The sequence below is a fragment of the Sapajus apella genome, unplaced genomic scaffold (genome assembly GCF_009761245.1).
Source record: "Sapajus apella isolate SASKATOON/1434 unplaced genomic scaffold, GSC_monkey_1.0 scaffold3, whole genome shotgun sequence".
Classification (NCBI taxonomy): Eukaryota; Metazoa; Chordata; class Mammalia; order Primates; family Cebidae; genus Sapajus; species Sapajus apella.
Genome location: NW_022436943.1, coordinates 33,669,658 through 33,690,791, shown reverse-complemented (window position 1 = coordinate 33,690,791; position 21,134 = coordinate 33,669,658). Strand labels below are relative to the sequence as shown.

Sequence of the window (21,134 nt, the reverse complement as noted above, 5' to 3'; positions counted from 1 at the left end):
TCTGCAATCATATACGTAAGTTCTTTTGGTATCTTTCTTCCCTCATTCATTAAGTCTCCCCTATAAGCCAGGCTCTGTGCTCTTGGCTCTGGGGACGCAGTGATGAACGAGACAGATATTTCCAGTTAGCACGGTTTTTGCATGCTGGTATCCTGAGCTGAAAACGACATTTAAGAGATTTGGGCACATGGGTTGGAAGTAGGAGTAGAAGGGAAAATTTTTGTCCTAATTGGAAATAACACCAGCCTGTCAATCTAACCTAAATGGCAAAGTAGAAGAAAGAGAAGCTATTCCTAAATGCTAATGGTAGAGAAACTTTTAATGCTGTGAAATAACATTTCAAGACAACTGCATCTATTCTATGCTAAACCGTGCATGATATACTGAGGTACAAAAGAACATGCCCTCAAGGAGCTGACAAGCATAATGGAAAATATGTTGAAGCAAACAGGAAATTGCAGTGCAATGTGATAAATACTTGTTAAATTCTGGGTGAGGTCAGAAAAAGGAGGGCCACCTAATCCCCTTCCTGAAGGAAATAAAGGTCAAGGCTAAACTGAGACCTGAAGAACAGGTAGTAGTTAGCCAGGTCCAGAGGGACAGAAGAATAATCCAGCTAGAGGGAACAGCGTATGTGAAAACTGGGAGTTTAGAGGCTATAGTGCCTCCTTCAGTAAACTGTGAATGGCTCCATTGGCAGGGGTTGCGGTAGGACGGTCTGAAGAGTTTATGGAGGGTTTGTAAATCATGGTAAGGAGTTTGGACTTTATGGACACGGGGCACCTTTGAGGAGTTTCAACAAGGGAATTGCCTAATGAGGTTTCTTCTCTGGAGCCATGTGGAAGACAAACTGCTCAGGGCCACAAGGAGCAGCTGGGCACAGTATGATACTGTTTCAGTAATTCTGGGTGAGAAATGATGATTGCCTCAGGTGGAGCATTCAGAATAGGAAAGAGCAGACAGATGACACAGTTACTAAACAGACAGATTTGAAATCATGAACCACTTATTGTAGTGATTTTACAACTTGACTGTGCATAGAAGATCACCTGGGCAATTTGTGAAAATGGATTATGAGACTGACTTAAAGAAATTTCAGTCAGCGAATCTGGAGTATGAGTCAAGAATCTGTGTTTTTAACAAATAGTCTAGGTGATACTGATGCAGGTGGTCCTCAGACTGCACCATAAAAAAATCCTAATTATATGATGTTTCAAATGGCAATACTTCTTTTAAATATATTTCTAATATGTTAACTTTTTGCTTAAGAATGAAGATTCAATCCTGTTATTTTGGTTGAAAATAGAGAAATGACTCAGCCCCAGGGTTTGCTGTCCAAGGGCAGTCTCCTTGCTAGTGTCATCCGTGTTCACTAATTGTTTGCTCTCTGGTAGGAGATACAGAATAGAATAGTGATAATTTTGTTAAGACTTTTATTGCAGATTGTTTGTAAATGTATTTTCAAAGGTTTCAGTGTGCTCCTTGCAAGAGCAAGCAAGTACTTTGGGTGGGATGGGGGGCAAAATTGCCTCAAATCTTGAAGTGCCATGCAGGTGTACTTTATTGGTGTTTAAGGCATATTTTGAATCTTATTGTGATGTTTCAGATCCCCATTTAAGAGCTGTGTGACTTTGAGCAAGTTACCTTTGTCTACTTTCCTCACCTGCAAAATAGGAATAATAATTGTACCCCTTTCATATGCTTGATATGAAGATTAAATGGGAATGCCTATAAAGTACTTCAAACAGTGTGTGAACATAACAAGTCATTTCTAACTATGGCTGAGAGAAGCCAGGTAATCTACAACTTATCACTTGTATTTAGAGTTTAGTCAATTAATAAATACCATTCCTTCTTAAATCACATTACTTTAAAAAAAATAGTCTACAGTGCCTATATGCAAGAATTACTAGAAAAACTTAGTGTTTAGCAGCACACATAGCAAACACATGGATAAGTAGGCTAATGATGTTAATGATTAATATTTACTGTGCACTTACAGTAGTCCACATGATGACACTTAATTCTCACAAAAATGCCATGCGATAGGTGCCCTTTTAGTCCCTTTTAACAGTGAGTAAACTGAGGCTTAGAGAGGTTTAGTGATTGCCTGAGGTCACACTGTCCTTAATGAAAGAGGAGATATTTGAGCCCTGGACCTGTCAATGTCAGAAACTGCTCTTAACCACAGCTGCTAAATACATATTGTCAATTACATACAGTATGGTTAGTATCACTCCGTATTAATAAGTAAAAATGCTTCCCAAAATACATTCTACAGTGTGTATCTGTATGTTAAAGTACAGTAAAGCTGCCTGCTCTCCCTTTGCCAGAGGCAGCCATTGAGGAAGCTGCTGGGGGATCTCAGGTATAGGCCTGTCTTAGAGCAGTGGTCCTCAAACTGTATACCTGGAGGTATACAGTTTTGTTTGTATACCTGGAGGGCTTATTAAAACCTACATTACTGGGTCTCACCTCTACCCATAAGTGATTTAATCTTATAAAATGTCATCTCTGCTAAATTAGTTGTCTTCTCATTCTTCTGAGACATTGACTCTCAAAGAGTGGTCCCAACCAGGAGCATCAGCACCACCTGGGAACATGTTTCTGACTCACTGAGGATGGTTTAAAATCTATCCCATAATTGCCTGACTTGCTCAACAGACATTTAACTTCACAAAGACATTTTGAAGTGACAAGTCATCAGCTCTAACACATAGATAGATGCTTAGATAAAAATCAAAAGATAGAAATTTCTACTTTGCCTTTAACATTTCTAAAGCATGGTAGTTACTTCCTTATACAGACTTAAAAAAAAATTTTTTTTTTTCGACAGGGTCTTACTCTGTCACCCAGGCTGGAGTGCAGTGGCATGCTCATAGCTCACTGCAGCCTTGACCTCTGGGGCTCAATTGATCCTCCCACCTCAGTAGCTGGGACTACAAGCACAGGCCACCATGCCCAGCTACTTTTTATATTTTTTTCAGAGATGGGATTATACCATTTTGCCCAGGCTGGTTGCAAACCCCTGGGCTCAATTGACCTGCCTGGCTCAGCCTCGTAAAATACTGGGATTACAGACAGGAACCACTGCACCCAGCCCTAATGTAGAGACATATGGTGGCTTCTTCTTCTCCAAAACAGTGGGGTTTGCCTTAAAATGAAGATGTTTTCTTCACTTGCAACTTGGAATTAAACCTTGAAATTAGAAACAAATTCTGAGCTGCATTCAACACCAGCACATACCCTCAGGGAAGCCTTCCCCCATCACACTTCCTCCCCATTTTGGGACAAGAGGTTTCTCTCTCAGTGAGGTTGTAAGCATAATCCAGCAACTCTGGGTCAGCTTCTCATGTTCATGGGTTCGCCTCCTTGCCAACACTAAGTACAGGGTTGTGGAGTGACCTATGCCAGACTCAACAGGGCATCAGATAATTACTGATCTTTGAGGGCTATTCAGGGTTGGAGCTGCCATAAGACAAGGGGTCACCTTAAGCATGTTGGACCCTAAAATTGGGATAAGGTAAAGCAGAGATTCTAGTTTTACTTTTAACTCTTCATAATTACTTTTAATGCTTCATAATGACAGGGAAGAGGGTATAAATACAAATATGTAAGGACAAGTGATCCACAGAACATTTCTTTTTGCCTATGGAATATATTACTAAAAGTAGATTTTCTCTTGATTTTTTTTTTTTTTTTAGACTCTGGAAATGCAAATACATGTTTATCAGAATGGAAAATTTAGCTAAACAAGTAACTGGAATAAAGTCAACTTATTTTCTCATTATTGGGAGAATGAAGAATAAATTATGGATAAAAAGTACACACTCTAATATTATATAGCAAACAAATGCACTACAACTATATGGAAAATTTTAGCAATATAATGTTGAATGAATATTGTTCCAAAAGATTTTATATACATCATGATAACCTATTCATTTAAAAAAGTTGAAAACAACTAAAAAAATTCTCAAATTCACCTTTTAAAAATATATAAATGTGATCATTCTTTGCAAAAGTGAAAGCAAGGAGATGGTGAACAGGAGATGAGATGGAGGGAGACCACATAGATGGATGTAAGTTAGTGACAATGTTCTAGTTTTTGTGATGGGTGGTGGTCTCTTCATTTATTAGAATAAACATAAACAAAACATAAATACATTAACAGAGCAGTCAGTGAATAAATAAAGATAGTCTTGCATGGGCCAACGATGAGAAAATATTCAGAACCAAGAATTATGATTAATCCAGTTCTTTGCATCTGAGACTCTTTTTTCTTTTATGGTACTTTAGGTTCTGGGATACATGTGCAGATCATGCAGGATTGTTGCATAGGTACACACATGGCAATGTGGTATCTGAGACACTAAAAAAAAAAAAGAAATTGAGAGAAAAGCTTTCTAGGTTACAGAGAAAATAATGAAATGTCACTCACCTATAGAAAAATAGTTCCGTGCTTAGTTTCCATATGGCACTCTCTGACCTGCCACTTCCTCCCTTCATACATGTCAGCAGGTTCAGCCTCTAAATGGAGATCACGAAATGCACAGATCAGTAGACCATTAAGCGTTGTCAGTGGAATCACTTCAGACAGAATTGTGGCTGTAGGATCCCTAGAATAGGAAAAATATGTGCTTGCTTTTCTTTGATATTCATCTCTCTGAGTAAAGTAAAATGTTTGCATATTTTTTTAGAGAAGTGAAAGTGGGAAATTTGGAAAATAAAAAAGACCTGTGCATCAAATATGAGCAACTCTTAACTTTACCAGTCACAACCATTGGGACCTGTGTCTTAGAAGCTTTTAAATTTGCCTGCCTCCAAGTTGCCTTGATTGCCTCATTCCCTGCTGTTGCTTCTCATTCTTTCAGCATTACCATCTCAGCATGCTGTTCCCTTCACCTTGTGCTGTCTCCACAGCTCTGCATGCTACAGTCCTGAATTGTTGTGAATGGCTTCAAAAGCTGGCTAGTTCTGTATGTCTCCTCCATGATGTCTTCATGCTTCCAGCAAGAAACAGTCTTTCCCATTGTTGACCTCTCTTAGCACCCTAACTTGAGTCCCTCCTGAGACATTTGCCTCACTCTGAAGGCAGGACTAGGGTCTCGGCCCATGTGTGCTAGCAAAGAGCTGGGGAACACACAAATCTGAACTGATGTGGAGATAATGGTTCTCACCATGTGTTCTTTGTGAGCAGTAGACCCTATGAGAAGGGTTTGGTCATTAGCTCCCTGTTGCTTGGTGTGCTGCAGGCCTTCCTGTGAAACTGGAGTATTCTGTCAATACAGCTAAGGTCTGAGGATTTACTCGTTGATTTCTAATCTAAAAGGAGAATTTTTACCATCCTCTGCCAAGACCATCTTCTGTGTTTTTTTTTTTTTTTTAATTTTCATGCTTGTTTTGAATCCTTTGTTGCCACTGAAACCACACAGCAGCCTCACCTCGTTCCTTCTCCCTGTTCTAAGGTCTTCCAGATTTTGACCTCACATGTATTGGGACCTAGGTATGGTTCAAAGAGGGTAATTGTAAGAAGAAAAATAAAAATAATAATGAAATTTTAAAGTGCTTGCTGAGTCCCAGCACTATTTTTATGTGTTTTACATATATTATCTTATATCATCCTTGCAGCTCTATAAAATAGATACTATTATTATTCTCCTTTCATAGAAAAAAAAATGAAGCTCAGAGAGCTTGTCTTTCCCAAGGTCACACAGCTAGTAACTGAAACTACTAAATCATATTATTTTATAAAAGGCAAAGTGAAATAACTTCATGGAGACTGAAAATGCAAATGAGAAAGAGAAAGGAGATAACTAATGAAGCAGGGTGAAAGCTCATCAAGCTATTGGAAGGGGAGCATGGCCAAGTCCAGTGCTGGAACCCTGCTCTGTTTCAATGCAGAGAAGGTGGAGGTCAGTGCTACTGAGAAAGTCCAAGGAGTGAGCCACGTGTGAGACAGATGCAGCCTTCCTGACACTCTGAGTGCCACTGCCAAGGGAGGGAAGGAAGCTGTGGGTCAGGAGGATGGTGTGCCCTGGAGGTTGTCACACAGTGTGGATGAAGATGGGGATTGAAAGGTCAAGGCTGTTTGTTCTTAGGGTCAATTAAGAAAAGCCATGTTTAAGTACAGAAGTGAAGTTTAAAAAAAAAAAAAGACATTATTAAAGGGCCCCATTGGATGTCTTGGCAACAAGTTGTGAATTATGTCATCTGTTTCCCAGTAAGTGGGTATTTTATTCCGTTTGTGGTCTAGAATTGCAAGCAGACAGCACCACCTCACTGAGATGAAGAAGAGTGGAGAATGAGGTGACTCCAAAACATTCTCATCTTTTCCTTCTCCTTATTTTCTGGACCAAGTCATAGACTTAAATCCCAGCCCTTCCTGACCTTCTGTCATTCCTGGTGTCTCATTCCCTGTTTCTCTCTCCCAGCCCTTCATCACCTCCTTCCTCCCCTGTGAGCGCCTCCTGTGGTGACACCCCTGCTCCACACCCACCACCACCATTAGTGCTTCTCTTCCTGATTTAGGTTTTCCTGCCAGACTGGAGGGCAGGCATCTCATTTTGGTAAACACTGGATAAATGCTTCTCCTTAAATAGAAGCAGCAGACTTTCCAGACAGCTCTTTTAAAGGGGCAGAAATTCAGTTCACTTCAGTAAATTTGACAAGAAATCAAAGATAAGTAACATGTACAAGTCTGGAAAATACTTCAGGTAGGATTTGCTCTGTTATTACTGGGTCCCTAAGATAATGAACTAGGATGAAGTTTATGACCATGGTGGATGTTACCTTTCCCAGACCTGCCGGGTGAAAGGCAATGGGAGGAGGGCTGCCCCATGTACATGCCTGCCACTGGAGTGGTTCCTGAGCTGAGTCAGTGTGGGAGACGATGAATGCCTGTGTGTGGTTCCTTTGATGCTGTGAAGCATGTCTGCCATGGAAAATCCAGGTTGGCCCTGATGGAATAACTCAAATGCAGCATATGCTGGATTGTGAAATGTTTTTCTCTACTGAATGGCCTTTTACACCCCCAACTGCACAGTTGTTGGTCCATCCTCTTTTACAACAGGATTATGAGGACTTTGAACCAGGAACCAACTGTTAAGCATCCTACTAGCTTTGCAAACCAACATTTGTGTACATGAGTTTGGCTGGAACTAGCCCAGTTTCAAACAACCTGTGCCTTATGTACGCTCCATCTTTCCCTCCAGTCCTCTGACAATGTATTCACTCCAGGAAGGTGTTCATGGAGAGTCGTGAGGGTACAGATCACTCTGTAAATTAAATTCTTCTCTCCTGTGCACTCTGCCAGTGAATTTCTTCCTCTTCCTCTTGCTGGCCTGTCTTCCTTCTGCTCACTCATTGTTTACATCTCACTGAAGAAAACTCTTGCAATTTTAACAAGACTTAGAGAGAAAGTCCAGGCGCTTTTTTACTTTGGAGCTCTCCTCCTCACAGTATTGGTTCATGGACCACCTGCTGCATAATCAGCTATAGTAATTATCAAAAATGCAGATGCCTGGGTCACCCTCCTCCCAGATCTTCTGAACTGGAATTCTTGTGAGAGTTGCCCAGAAATATGCACTATTATTAAACTTTCATTGTCATCTTCATATGCACAGTTAGGTTTAGCAGTCACTGTGTTATTAATTCTAATTTTAAGATTCATTTTTATGACTCTGTCAAGTACTTTCCATGCATTAAATGAATTCATTTTCACAACAACCCAGTGGGGTGGGAATCATTGTCTTTGCACTTAAAACAGGACCTGACACATGGCAGGTGTTCAATAACTTTTTGCTAAACAAATAATACATTAACCTTTTAAACTGTATGTGTATACATACATAAGTAAGGCTTAGAGAAATTAAAAAAAAAAAACTTGGTCAAGATACAAAGCTAATGACAGGTGGAGCTGGACTTTATAGCTACTTGTAGTCAGAAACTTTCACTTCCTCTTGTTTATTGAAGTTTCTTTACACCCTCTTTGCTTATCATTTCTCATTCACTCTTCTTGTTCAGCAGATGGGTGGCCTGTATTTCTGCTTAGGACAGGTAGCTGAGCCAGCCCAAGGTACAGGAGTGAACTGGGTGGAGTTGTCCCTCACCCTCCTGGCCTCCTTAGGGCCTCCTCCCTTTCTCAGACCTGAGACGTTCTGAAGGCAGAGTTCTAACCCAGGAGAAACTAGAACTTTTTGGAGGAGTCCATGGGGAATCTCTTTTAAAATCAGAATCCTCGGAAACACCCTATTGTACACACACACACACACACACACTATTGTGGACACACGCACACACAGAATAAAAAAACAGAAACATGCTCTTCACTGAACAATGGCAAAAGGAAAACCACCTTTTGTAAAGAGTAATTTTAAAAATATATGAGTAAAAAAAAAGCATTTCCTATTATAGGTCTTTTTAAGGGATAGTGTAATCAAGGCCTTTCTTGAGAAGCCATCTCCTGGCCTTTGGACCACTGTACCAGTCAGTAGTTTCAGCTAAAATGGTATTATTAAGGGCTTGCTATATGCTGGGCATCGTTCTAATTTCTCTGCATGTTTCACGTGAATTTCCACAATCTTTTAGCAATACTTAATAACCTCATCCCTAGTTTATAGATGAAGATACCAAGGCAGAGAGAGAGTAAATTCATTCCTCAAGGCACCATAGAGAGTAAGTAGAGGAGCCAAGATTCAAACCCAGGTGTCTCAACACCAGAACTCTCTTAATACTACATAATATGGTGTGACTACTCTTATTATAAAAAGATTTTCCTTAAAAAATTGTATTTTTTTAAAAGAAAAAATTGATTGCTCATACATCAATACACTCCCATATATATTTTATAATACGAGTAGTGTGCACATGGTTAGAAAAGCCAAATGGCTCAAAAAGATAATAAAATGAAAATAAGTCACTTTATATCCACACTGTTCTGTTTTCAAGAGACATTGCTATTAACAGATCATTTTATCCCTCCAGAACATTTTTCTTGAGGGATAAAAATCATTTTATTATTTTAGTAACCCAAAAGAAGATAAAAATCATTTTATCCCTTGGGAAAAATGTTCTATGCATATAGCAGGTTACATATTATCTAAAGATTTATTTACAAAAAAAGCAGACTTGCAATATCCACTTTTCTGCATCTTGTTTTTCTCATTTAATAACAGGTGTTTGATATCTTTTCACTTCAACACACCCAGGATCATGTTACTCCTTTTCATGATGGTGGACTATACTCCTAGGCTGATGTACCACCTGATTTAACCAGTCTCTATTGATGGATGACTAGGTTGTCTGTTTGGATCCTTATGTGCAGGATAAATTCTTAGCAGTACAGTGTTCCTTTTTATGCATGTAGCATAATTTACACTCTTACTAACTCTGTTTTCACAAACCCTTAACAGAGCGCATATTATCAAACTCTTTTGTCTATCAGATAGATGAAAAAAGTCTCGTTACCTTTATTTATATTTTTAGTGGTGGTGTCAGATTATATATGGCTTTTCTTGTGTATCAGCCATTTGTTTTTATTTTTCTGTCATCTGCCTATTATGTCTTTGGCCCATTTTTCTGTTAGTTTTTCTTTTCCAATTTTATGAGCTTTTGGTAAATGAAGACAATTAGCCTTTTATCATGTATTGTAAATATTTTTTTCAGTGTATCATTTGTCTTTGACCTTCCTATTTTCCCATAATCGGTTTTATTGTATGTAGTTGGATTTATCAATACAAATTATTCACTTCTAAATACTCCAAGTTCGAACTTGTCTTGTGTGTTTAGAAGTGTGTGTGTGTGTGTGTGTGTGTGTGTGTGTGTGTGTGTATGATTTTAAGTATATGGCAGGTCCATCAATTGAACATTAATTAGAATGAAAAAAAACTGTTTTCTGAAACTATGATATAAATGGAAATTACATTTTTTCAAGAATACTTTCATTCTCCAATGCAACAAAACCTGTGTATGTATCTTATCAATGTATCAATCATTTAACCAAATATTCCATTTCTGAGATAAATACCTATGGGGGTTCAGGAAAGTAATTTGCAAAAACTAAAACAAAAACCCTGTTTAAGCTGTGAAGCATTTCTTGGATTCCTTGGCTGGACCCCCCAAGCCTTAGCAACTAAGAGTCTGTTCTACTGAATGTACTTTAGAGCAGCTTCTTTTAATAGTGTCTTCCATAATTGCATGGGTCCACTGCTCCTGCTGCTCCTTATTAGCTGTGCTTAGCTTCAGTGAAAATGGCTCCTCTCTCCTCCCTGGAGACCTGTAAATGTAAAAATCAGTGTACTTTGGTGGGTTGGGTGAGGAAGGAGACTAGGAGAGAAGGGGTAGGAACTAGGTGTTTTTTGCTTTTTGTTTTAATTTGCTGCCTCTATTTGAGGTGGTCCAACCTGAATTAATTTGGTAGTTTTGCAGTGATAAAGGATAAGAGAGGGTTTGGAGATACTTAAATCAGTGGTTTATAATGGCTTAATACAGCTTAGTAGAGCTCAGGATTGCTTTATATTGTGATGTTGTGATGTATGAGGACTGCTCCATATCTTGAAAACAGGCAAAAATAATAATGTCCTAAGAGACCAGATTACAGGCACTGCTTAAAAATAAGTCTAGTCATTTATCAGTTTGGGCACATATTCTTTTTGTTTTCATTTTTCCTTCCTTTTCTAATTCCCTGGCATTAGCAAACATGCACAGAAGACTTATTACTTTAACATTATAAATAAAAGGAACATCTCCCAAAAGAGTTCATCAGTGCTATGAAAACAAAAAACTGCCAGAACTTCTGGAGGCCACTGGGCATAGCTTCTTGATAGTTGGGAAAACGCCTTCTGCCACAGGATGCTTAGTCATCAAGAGTTTGGCATCAGAGTATTGTCTTAAAGGTCATCAAATTCATCCTGTCTGTTCAGTCCTGGAATATCACTCCATTAACCCGGCAGCTGATCGAAAACAGTATAGATGAGGAACAAAGACTGTTGATGAGGATGACATTCATTGTTTACAAGAAACCTATGGGCCAGGTGCTATAAGTATCATCTTTATTTAACCAGTTAGGAATCTGGGACACAGAGAAGTGAAGTAACTTGGCCAAAACTCTCCACTTACTATGGAATGGAGGCAGGCTTTGAATCCAGGCTCTCTAGCTGAGGTTCTATGGTTTTGTTGTTGTTATTATTTTGAGATGGAGTCTTGCTCTGTCACCCAGGCTGGAGGGCAGTGGCATGATCTTAACTCACTGTAACCTCTGCCTCCCTGGTTCAAGTGATTCTCCTGCCTCAGCCTCCCAAGTGGCTAGGATTACAGGCACTCACCACCACGCCCAGCTGATTTTTGTATGTTTAGTAGAGACAGGGTTTTGCCATGTTGGTCAGGTTGGTCTCGAACTTCTGATCTCAGGTAATCCACCCGCCTTGGCCTCCCAAAGTGTTGGCATTATAAGCATGAGCCACTGTGCCCGGCTGAGGGTCTCTGTTTTTAGGTTAGGTACTCTGTGTGTGATTTTAGTAACCCAAAAGAGCACTGTAACAATACCTTAGTTGCATGCACTGTTTAAAGAAAATGAATAAAGAGTGCCTCTCCTTCCTTGTATCTTTGTTGCCAACTAATAGATAAATGGGGGAGGTGGGTTAGGTGTCCAGCCTTTCTCTTAGTTATTTTGTTTAGTACATGAAGAGATTATATCAGATGATGTATTATATTTAGCCTTCTCGTTATCCCTTAAAAATAATTCATTGATTTTTACACTGCATTACCCAGTTTACGTTTTTAAATTCATAAATTGAAACAGTTGTGAAGTAGTATATTCATTTTTCACTATCGTAGTATTCAAATAGTCTTGAATACAGCTGCAGAGGTCCCTGAATGTGCCTTCTAATCTCTTTCAGATGTACAGAAGGTAAGAGAGGGAAATACTGAAGCAAAGTGACCTTAGGCCCTGCAAATACAGAAAAGTCAATATTTTGAGTTCCAGTACCAATAAAATATAGAACAAAGTTGTCCTTTTAGTTCAGAGAACATAATTACCACAGATCAAAAGCACCATGGGGTAACAATGGATTTTCAGCAATTATCTATTCCTGTTCTAGAATTTCTGCTTTTATGCAAGCAGTTAAATTACAATCAGTGGGCTTTTGTGAAATGAATGAAAACTGAATGTTTCAGAGTAATAATTTCACATTAGAAAATAATATCTTAAACCTGATGGCTGTAACCACAGGGGACCTATATTTGAAAATTGCCTATCTTTATCATTTAATAACCAACCTGGTAATTTCCTAGGAAACAAAGCTGAGTTAGGCTGTCAGGAATAGCATGTTACTGGGCTGCATTATCAATCATGAATCTTTGAGATTGCAAACTACTACAGTTTAACAGTGCATTCCTTAGAGTCAACTGATGAAGTTTGGGGAGCTTCTAGGAGCTCATTACATCATTCGACAAAGTCTCTCCAATCCAGAAGGAATAGCTGGTCTCAGTTCTGATAAACTGCCATGCTAATCTTCCCAGAATTCTGCTGGGAGCTGGGAGTCACTGCTGTCATCTGGCTAATGGGTCATTCTTGGTCTCGTTCCTGGAGACCTGGACTTCCTAGAGGCTGGAGTTCCTGAGCTCCTGGAAACTAGGGAAAGGATTTTTTTCCTCTCTCTCTGCCTTGTGATTACCTACCTTCCTCTCTAGCAAAACTAATAAAACCCATCAGAGAGAAATCTGTTCTCCAGTAGGCCAAATTCTGGCCTCGTCTTGTACCTATGGTTCATGTTGGCCTGTTAGGGAGATGGTAATGCATAGTTTCATTAAGAACTTCTCCTGTTCCCCTGCTTCTTCCCACTGCCTTCCTGAGGACAAAGCATAGTATCAAAGAAATAGCATGAAGATTTGGTCCTGGACAGGATTTATCACCTACAAGCCTCAGACAAATCAGCCTCAGTTTCCTCCATAGTAAAATAGTGAGATTAATGTCTGTTTTACAAAGATATCAAGATTAAATAATATAATGAATAGAAAGCATCTTGAACAGGGCCGGGGACCTAGTAAGCACTCAAAAAAGTCATTATTATGATAATTATTCTTCACTGCTTGTTAGAAAATCAAGGATTTGAGCTATTCATAGTTTCTTTAGCTCAGAAATGTGAGCTGGTTCTGGACTCCAGACCAGAAGAGGCACAAATTGTGTTGTAGGGGTTGAACAACAAGGTCAAATTAAACAGTATACCTAGATTTATTTTCAAAAGCACATGGTACTTCACCATTTTAAAACATTCTTTTTCTTCTTCTCATTGTTCTAGCTTGCCTCTTCCGCCTCCTCTCACTTCCCCAGGCAGTGTATGAGAATGTTTCCATTATTACTCTTTCAGAACATATTTTCATTAGAATGAATTTATATAAATTATTTTACCTTACAGCATGTTTCTATTATAATTACACACCCAACTGTAGTCTGCACTCAAAATATAATGTGATTTTTGCAAACTAATGAACATCCTTGCCTGTACTCCTACCCTGAAGCTAAAATTCCAAATTTCAGTGTAATTTACAGGTTCTATCATTGTTACCCTGTTTAAAAATGTTAAATTTCTGCTTTTATGTTAAGGATCTATTCTTTAAAGAAAAATCAAAACTGCAGTCAGGGAAAGTCACTCCTCAGAGAGTGCTGGCGCAGGCATCTGAGGGTCCAGGCTTTCCTCTTTCCTGACTGCCTCTAAATGGTCAACTGTCTCCAAACCTAATGTGCCAAATTGAAGTATGACTAGCTGACTGCAGAAGCCCAAAGATAAAGTCTGTCGGAAAAACTACTCTTGGACTGATAAGTATTTCACTTTTTCTTTTGGTTGAAGTAGAGTGAGCCCGTTGTTGTCCAGTGAGAGTCTCACACACTTGAGAGCCGTGCATTTTTTGATGCGCTTGGGTCACTGTTGACAGTGTCTGCAGGAAGACTGGCGTCTTTATGAAACCAGCTTTATTGTGTGTCTTAGCTGTGTTGATGAAACGATGTCCTTGTCCTGGGCCTTCTCTTGCCTGCTTTGAGGAAAATACTGTGAGCCTGGAAGCCCTGGAATCTTGGCACTTGCCAATAGCGTGCAAACGCAGGGAGCAGGGACCTGGAATGCAGAGAACTGGCCAGCGTGTTCTCCGGTTTTCTTTCCCTCACACTTCTCTCTCCCCTGTTGTTTTTCAGGCAGTGAAGCTGATTTTAGCTCCTCGAGCAGCACAGGCAGCATTTCCGCTCCTGAGGTCCATATGTCGGCTGCGGGAAGCAAGCGGTCTTCTTCTTCACGCAAGTAGGCACCGTCTCTGCTCTGTAATTAAGATGCTTTACACAGGTGACTCACCTGCACCTATGCATCCATAGAACCACCCAGCTTACTATCTGTTCATATTTTATTATTCAGTCATTTTTTTTTTTGGTGGGGGTTAGTGATTTTAAACTGGTACTTTTTCCTGCCTTGCCTACTATGGTCACATGGCACACCTGTGTTTGTCCATCCATGGCTGTCTGCCATCCAGCCCTTGGCTCTATGCCCACTCCTCCTTCTGTCCCTTCTCTCTTTCCCTCACTCACCTATGTACTTACCTGGGTAGGAAGCTAGTGGTCTCCCACTTCCCACCAACCTCCCCTCCATGAATCTATGAGTCTCTTAGCTGTGAAGCCCCTGACTTCATCCTTTTTTTCCCCCTAGCTGGGCTTCCATTTTTAACCTCTGTGAAAGAAGCAGTTACTTCCTGACCACTCCCAGCATTTACCTGGGGAGGGAGTGAAGAAAGTGTAGTAAAGTTCATAGGCATAGGTGGCTACCCAGAGAGCACACTGGCTGGGTGTATGGGCTCTGAAGCCAGGCTGCTTTGGCTCAAATGCCAGCACCACCAACTAACTCCAGGCTGTGTGGCTCTGAGCAAGTTGCTTAACTACTCTATACCTCGTTTTCCTCATCTGTAAATTAGAGCTCACTACCTCAGAGGTTTATTGTTAGGATTAAACAAGTTAATAAAGGTAGAATGCTGAGTCAGAGCATGGAGCCTAGCAAGCTTAAACCAATGCTCTCCATTGATGTTATTTGAATTGGGGGAGAGGACTATGAGAACATGGGAGCCACTATTCACATTTAGTGGGGGGAATGGTAAGCCCCAGGATCCTGTGCTTGCCACCAGTGGCTTCGTTTATTCATTTAACAAGTATTTATTGAGCATCCACTATAAGGAAATAAAACTCCACAAAATTATATTTATTCTAGTAGGACAGAAGACCAATAAATTGAAAAATAATATAATTATGTTTTTAAAGTAATTACATTATTTTTAAAAACATTCAGGGAAAGGAGATAGAGAGTAATGTGGTTTGTGGTATATTTTAGCTTGGCGGGTTGTAGGACACTTCAGTGATGAGCTGAGCTCTGAGCAGGGACTTGAAGGAAGCTGTGGAGGGAGCCACACAACATGGGGGGCCCTGGCTCCTGACTTTACTGTCCTGGGCCACAGTGTCCAAGAGAGGGTTGGACTGTGTGACTTTTTAAGGTCTCTTCCTGGAGAAAATCCATTTAGTGTCTAAAAGCCTGCCTTTCCAGGCCCCAGCAAGCAAATATTTTCTATTTCTTGTGGATGAGCTAAAGATTTAGCTGATGTTTATAGAGGGACCTGAGACCCACAGGGCACAGTTTTATCATTAAAAATACAGGTGAAGCCAACAAACCTGTAAAGAAAGGGTGAAGTCCACAGTAAAGGAGCACAATTGCTCTATCCCCCCCACCTCCAACCCCCATTTTGGTAATCCCAAGTGCCTCTGGGATTATAGGACATAATGTAAACATTCTCTGTGTAAATCAGATATGGCTTGCTCTGAGAATAAACCATTTATCTAACCCATTCAAGAAATTACGACATACACATGGAACAAGGTATCAAAGAATATAGAGAATATAGAAAGGCAAAAAAATAAAAAAGGAAGGCCTGTAGGCAAAGCCAATTTAAATATTTCAAAGGAATTTGTGTTTGTAGTTAAATTCCAAGGCCATGTCAATAATACAGAGTGACTAAGAGAAAATATTCTAGTGTAGAATTCATGGTTTCTTTAAGTGACCTAAAATTGATATATTAAACATAAAATAGCTAAATATAATTATATGCAAATCAGATGAATGCTTATATTAGTATCTGTTGTAGCCAAGCAACAATAGACTTCAAAGGTTTAACAAAAATTAATAGATGGAAAATTGAAAATGGCAATGTTCTATCTATTATCTTCAGTTTTTAAAAGAATCTTGGCCGGGCACAGTGGCTCACACCTGTAATCCCAGCACTTTAGGAGGCCGAGGCGGGCAGATTGCTTGAGGTCAGGAGTTTGAGACCAGCCTGGCCAAAATGGTGAAACCTGGTCTCTACTAAAAATACACACACACACACACACACACACACACACACACACACACACAAGTAGCCGGGCGTGTAAGTGGTTGCCTGTTATCCCATGTACTTGGGAGTCTGAGGCAGGAGAATGGCTTAAACCTGGGAGGCGGAGGTTGTGGTGAGCTGAGATCACACCACCGCACTGCAGTCCTGGGCAAGAGAGAAAGACTTCGTCTCAATAAATAAATAAATAAAAGAATCTCACCCAACACAGAGTACCATCAGTAGATTTTCGTCATGGACTATCTCAGGCATTTCATGTAAATTTCATGTTCTGGAGGACTATGCATGGAGTGCAGATCCTGTAGAGTAGCCAGATATCCCTGCCAAACTCTGTAGTATCTTGTCATCCTTTCAATTGGCTGGTTGCCCCTGTAGTGAATGAATTTTCTCTGTGGAGAATTAGCTTCCTGAAGGAAGGCTAACAGGAAGATTGGTCAAGCGATACGAGATGTGAGGAACAGGTGGAGTTGATGAGAATATTTTTGACAAGCTATTTTTAAACAAAAGTTGAAAGGCTTACAGATTATCTTGTCTCACAGAAGGCCAACTCTGCTGACATTTCTAATTATCTTTCTTAAATTAAAACACTAATCTGTTTGGAAGATAGAAATAAGACGGAGAAGAAAACCCTTGGGATTTGGAGTCAGACAGACCTGAGATTGAGGTTAGCCTCCATTATTTGTCAGGTGTGTGACCCCAAGCCTCAGTTTCCTGTTTTGGGATATGGGATAATAATAGCATCTTACTCCACAGAGTTAAATGAGATGATATATGTGAGTGCTTGACATGGTGCCTAGAACTTAGTGAAAGGGTTGGTAAAAGGTGGTTTTTGTCAGTAGGGGTGAATGTAATACTAAGAGATGTGGTACTGTTGCTGCTACTGCCGCTGCTGCTGCTGCTGCTGCTGGTTATGGTGGTAATCATGGTGGCAGTGATTATATTAGTCTTCTAGGGCTCCGTAATGCAGTACCACAGACTGGATGGCCTAAGCAACAGAAATATATTTACTCACAGTTCTGGAGACAGGAAGTCTGATACCAAGATGTCTGCAGGGTTGTTGTCTTCTGAGGCTCCTCTCCTTGGCTTGTAGTGGCCATCTTCTCCCTCTGTCTCTACATCATCTTCCCTCTGTTTATGTCTGTTCAAATTCCTTCTTTTTATAAGGACACTGGTTATATTGGATTAGGGCCCACCCTAACTGCCTCAGTTTAACTTAATCACTTTTTAAAAGCGCTGTCATTCTGTGGTACTAGGAGTTAGGACTTCAACATATCAATTTGCAGAGGGTGACACAATTCAACCCTAGATCATGGTGAAGGTGATGATGATGATGATGGTGATAATAACATTACCTGAAGTCCAGAGCCAATGGTCAGAGAATAGAAATTCACCCAGGTCACTCATGAGGTTTCACCTTCACTCTTCTTTTTCTCTAACCTTCCAGTTACTGTATTCAGGTTTGTAGAAGGGTGCAGGGTTAGCAGAATTTTCTCTCTTCTTTGTGGACTGCATTCTTCTTGTCCACCAGACAAAAGGATCTCGGTTGGGCTGAAGAGAACAGCATTGGGTTTGCCAGTACATGGCATGACAAACATGGAATCTCAGCTTCCCCTTTGAAAATGTTTACTATCAATGCCTATAATGAGTTTGCACCTACATATGTTAGCATTTGAACTATTAAATAAAGAGAACTGATATTTTTAAGCATGTTGCTTTTTAAAAAGTTAGCTCTTACAGGCCGTGTGTGGTGGCTCACACCTATAATCCCAGCACTTTGGGAGGCCAAGGCTGGTGGATCACGAGGTCAAGAGATCGAGACCATCCTGGACAACATGGTGAAACCCCATCTCTACTAAAAATAGAAAATTAGCTGGGCTTGGTGGCACGCACCTGTAGTTCCAGCTACTTGGGAGGCTGAGGCAGCAGAATCGCTTGAATCCAGGAGGCGGAGGTTATAGTGAGCCAAGATTGCATCACTGCATTCCAGCCTGGTGACAGAGTGAGACTTTGTCTCAAAAAATAAAGTTAGATATTATAAATAGTCTTATAATTTATTTCCTGAACAATATTCAGAGAGCATAGAAAATAGTGCTAGGGTCACAGAAGGTCCTCAGTGGAAGTTAACCTGGAATAAAATTCTCCAAGTCAAAATATGGGACAGCTCTTTATATTCCCACCTAGCCTGTAATAGTTAATCCTCCATATTTCTCAAAATCAGATTAAAAAATAGTCTGGTTGGTGCCAGACTTAAAAGTGAAGCATGGAAAAGAAAATGCACACCAGGGTACATGTTCCTTTCAGCTCCTCATGAAGTTCTTTCTACCACAGGCTGCTGAATTTCGTTTGTCAGAAAGCCATCAGCCCATCTGTTCTGTGTAAAGTGTCCTCTTCTCACGAAGAGAAGAGCGACATTCATTTGGATGATTTCAGAAGGAAAGAACTTTCACTTTAGAACTTGGTTACATTTTGTATATGTCTGATTTGCTAGGTTGACAGCCAGTTGAAATTATATTTGATTGTAAATAAGTAATCATGATTTCAAAGCCAAGTATAACCCCATGCACACTCGCATTCACATTTACACACATTTCTCATTAAGATGTCAGTTGGATACAGCTGTGCAAAGAAAGGATTGTCAGGAAGCAATACTACTATATGAAAGATATCTTGTTTTCTCTCTCTTTTTTGTTTTGCCATTGAGTAATATTCGTGACATAGAACTTTTATTCTGTTTAAGTAATTTTAACATTCTCAAGATGCTTCCTTACACTAGTGGGTATCAAATCTCTGCAACAGATGAGGTTTGAACAAGTTTATCCTCTAATAATACTCTATAGTTGAGTTACACTTAATAGCTTGTAGAATGCACTCACATGCATTCTTTGATTTAATTTTCACATCAATTCTGTGGGGAAGGTAGGAAAGGGGTGTGTGTGTGTGTGTGTGTGTGTGTGTGTGTGTGTGTGTGTTGATCCTTATGTTAAGTGGCTCACTTGCCTAAGTTCCTAAGTGGCAGTTCCAGTGACTCACACCTGGTTTATTTATTTAGCAGTCCTTTAGGGAACACTTACCATGTATCAAAAGTAGGAGGGTAGAAATAACAGGCTGTGTTTCTGCCCTCAAGGATGGCCTAGTCTAGCAGGAAGGACAAGTAAGTATGCAGTTGTGACACCATGTGATAAGTCCAGTGGTGGAAATTTGCACCAAATTTTAGGGAGCATTAAAAGGTGCTCCTACACAGCCTAGGGAAGGAAGAATTCAGAGAAAGCTCTGTAGAGTAAGTCCCCAACAGTCTCAAAGTAGGAAGTATCCTGGTGTCCAGGAGCTTAGGGAAGGGAGCAGGAGAACATTCTAGCAGAGATTATTAGTTCAAAAACCTACGGATGGTCAAGCATGGATCCTTCAGTAAGTCATTTGGAATGCTGTAGTACAGAGGGAGGAGGGAGGAGTGGTGGAGTGGTGGGATTGGACCTTGTGAACCATCTCACGGAGGCTGGCCTTTGTTCTGGAGGCAGTGGGGAACCATCAAAAGGATTTGAGGAGGACAGTGAATCAGATTCCATGTTGAAAGACCACTCCAGCCACAGGCCAACCTTCTACTGGAGGGAGCAGGGCAAGAGGCAGGAGAACCAAGGCGGGCTGTTATAGCATTTCAACAATTAGATGACAAAGGTTGTCTTAAGTCATTGGGACTAGAAAAAAATGAAAAAATATTTTTTAAGTGATCAAAATTACAGACTATACATTTATGTGTGTTCTGTTTATCTGCCCTATTTTCTTCTCCTCCTTTATGGGCTACCACCTTCCCCCATCCTCCAAATGAACCGCCTTAATTTTCTTACCCTGACATGAACCAAACGCAAATGCTTCTAAACTGAAACAGGTGGACTAGAACAAAAACCACATCTTGAAAACAGCCTCCAAAATAAACCTGGGCTAAGTCAATATTCTACATTGTGTATGTTCTTAGCAGGCTATTGGGTGTAATCCAAAACAAGCTTTATGGTCAGAAACTATTTGAAAGAACAACAGAGGGAGAGGTTGCTTGTGCTGTTGACACAGGGAGAGAAAATACCAGCCAGGTGGGAAGAAGGCTACTCCTGAGGACAGTCTACACAAATAATTGTATTGCCCCTTTCAACTCTATAAATTGGATTTCCTTAGATTTAAGGAGTAAGACATTAGCCCTTGGGCATCTGTAGCCCCAAGGATTTTAAGATTTTTCATGCTTTTCTCCCAGTCGAGGTCCTCATGGGCGGAGTAATGGAGCTTCGTCACACAAGCCTGGCAGCAGCCCATCATCTCCGCGGGAAAAGGACCTTCTATCCATGCTGTGCAGGAATCAGCTGAGCCCCGTCAATATCCATCCCAGTTATGCACCTTCTTCCCCAAGCAGCAGCAACTCAGGCTCCTACAAAGGAAGCGACTGTAGCCCCATCATGAGGTGAGTCCTGCTCACCTAATTCATTCATCTTAGTTTGTCCTACTTGGTAAGCTGTTCTTTAAAAAAGAAAAACAAAAAATTAGACAACTCTTGATCCCTTGCCTGATTCTACAAGACAATGTGCTTTCCTTTCCCACATTCGGCTGATTTTTCAAGGGCTGCTGCAGAAATAGCACAAACCACAGTTTCTAACAAGGCGCAACAGTCCAAGCAGTTCCTGGATAGGGAGAGAAAATAACACAGAGGCAGCAGGAGGCTGAGACAGGAGAATTGCTTA

The 21,134-nt window shown here is 40.3% G+C and overlaps 1 protein-coding gene across 9 annotated transcripts in view; it reads left to right on the top strand.

Annotated features, from left to right (window-relative positions):
- The window catches only part of SYBU (syntabulin), a 114,124-nt gene that overhangs the window by 87,679 nt on the left and 5,311 nt on the right, over nt 1-21,134 (top strand). For 8 of the 9 annotated variants that reach the window (XM_032252084.1, XM_032252075.1, XM_032252107.1 and 5 more), the window contains 2 exons: nt 14,189-14,291; nt 20,654-20,857. In XM_032252084.1, coding sequence (XP_032107975.1) covers nt 14,189-14,291; nt 20,654-20,857 — 307 coding nt within the window. The remainder of the gene's footprint in view (nt 1-14,188; nt 14,292-20,653; nt 20,858-21,134) is intronic. The other variant, XM_032252116.1, reaches the window with a different exon arrangement.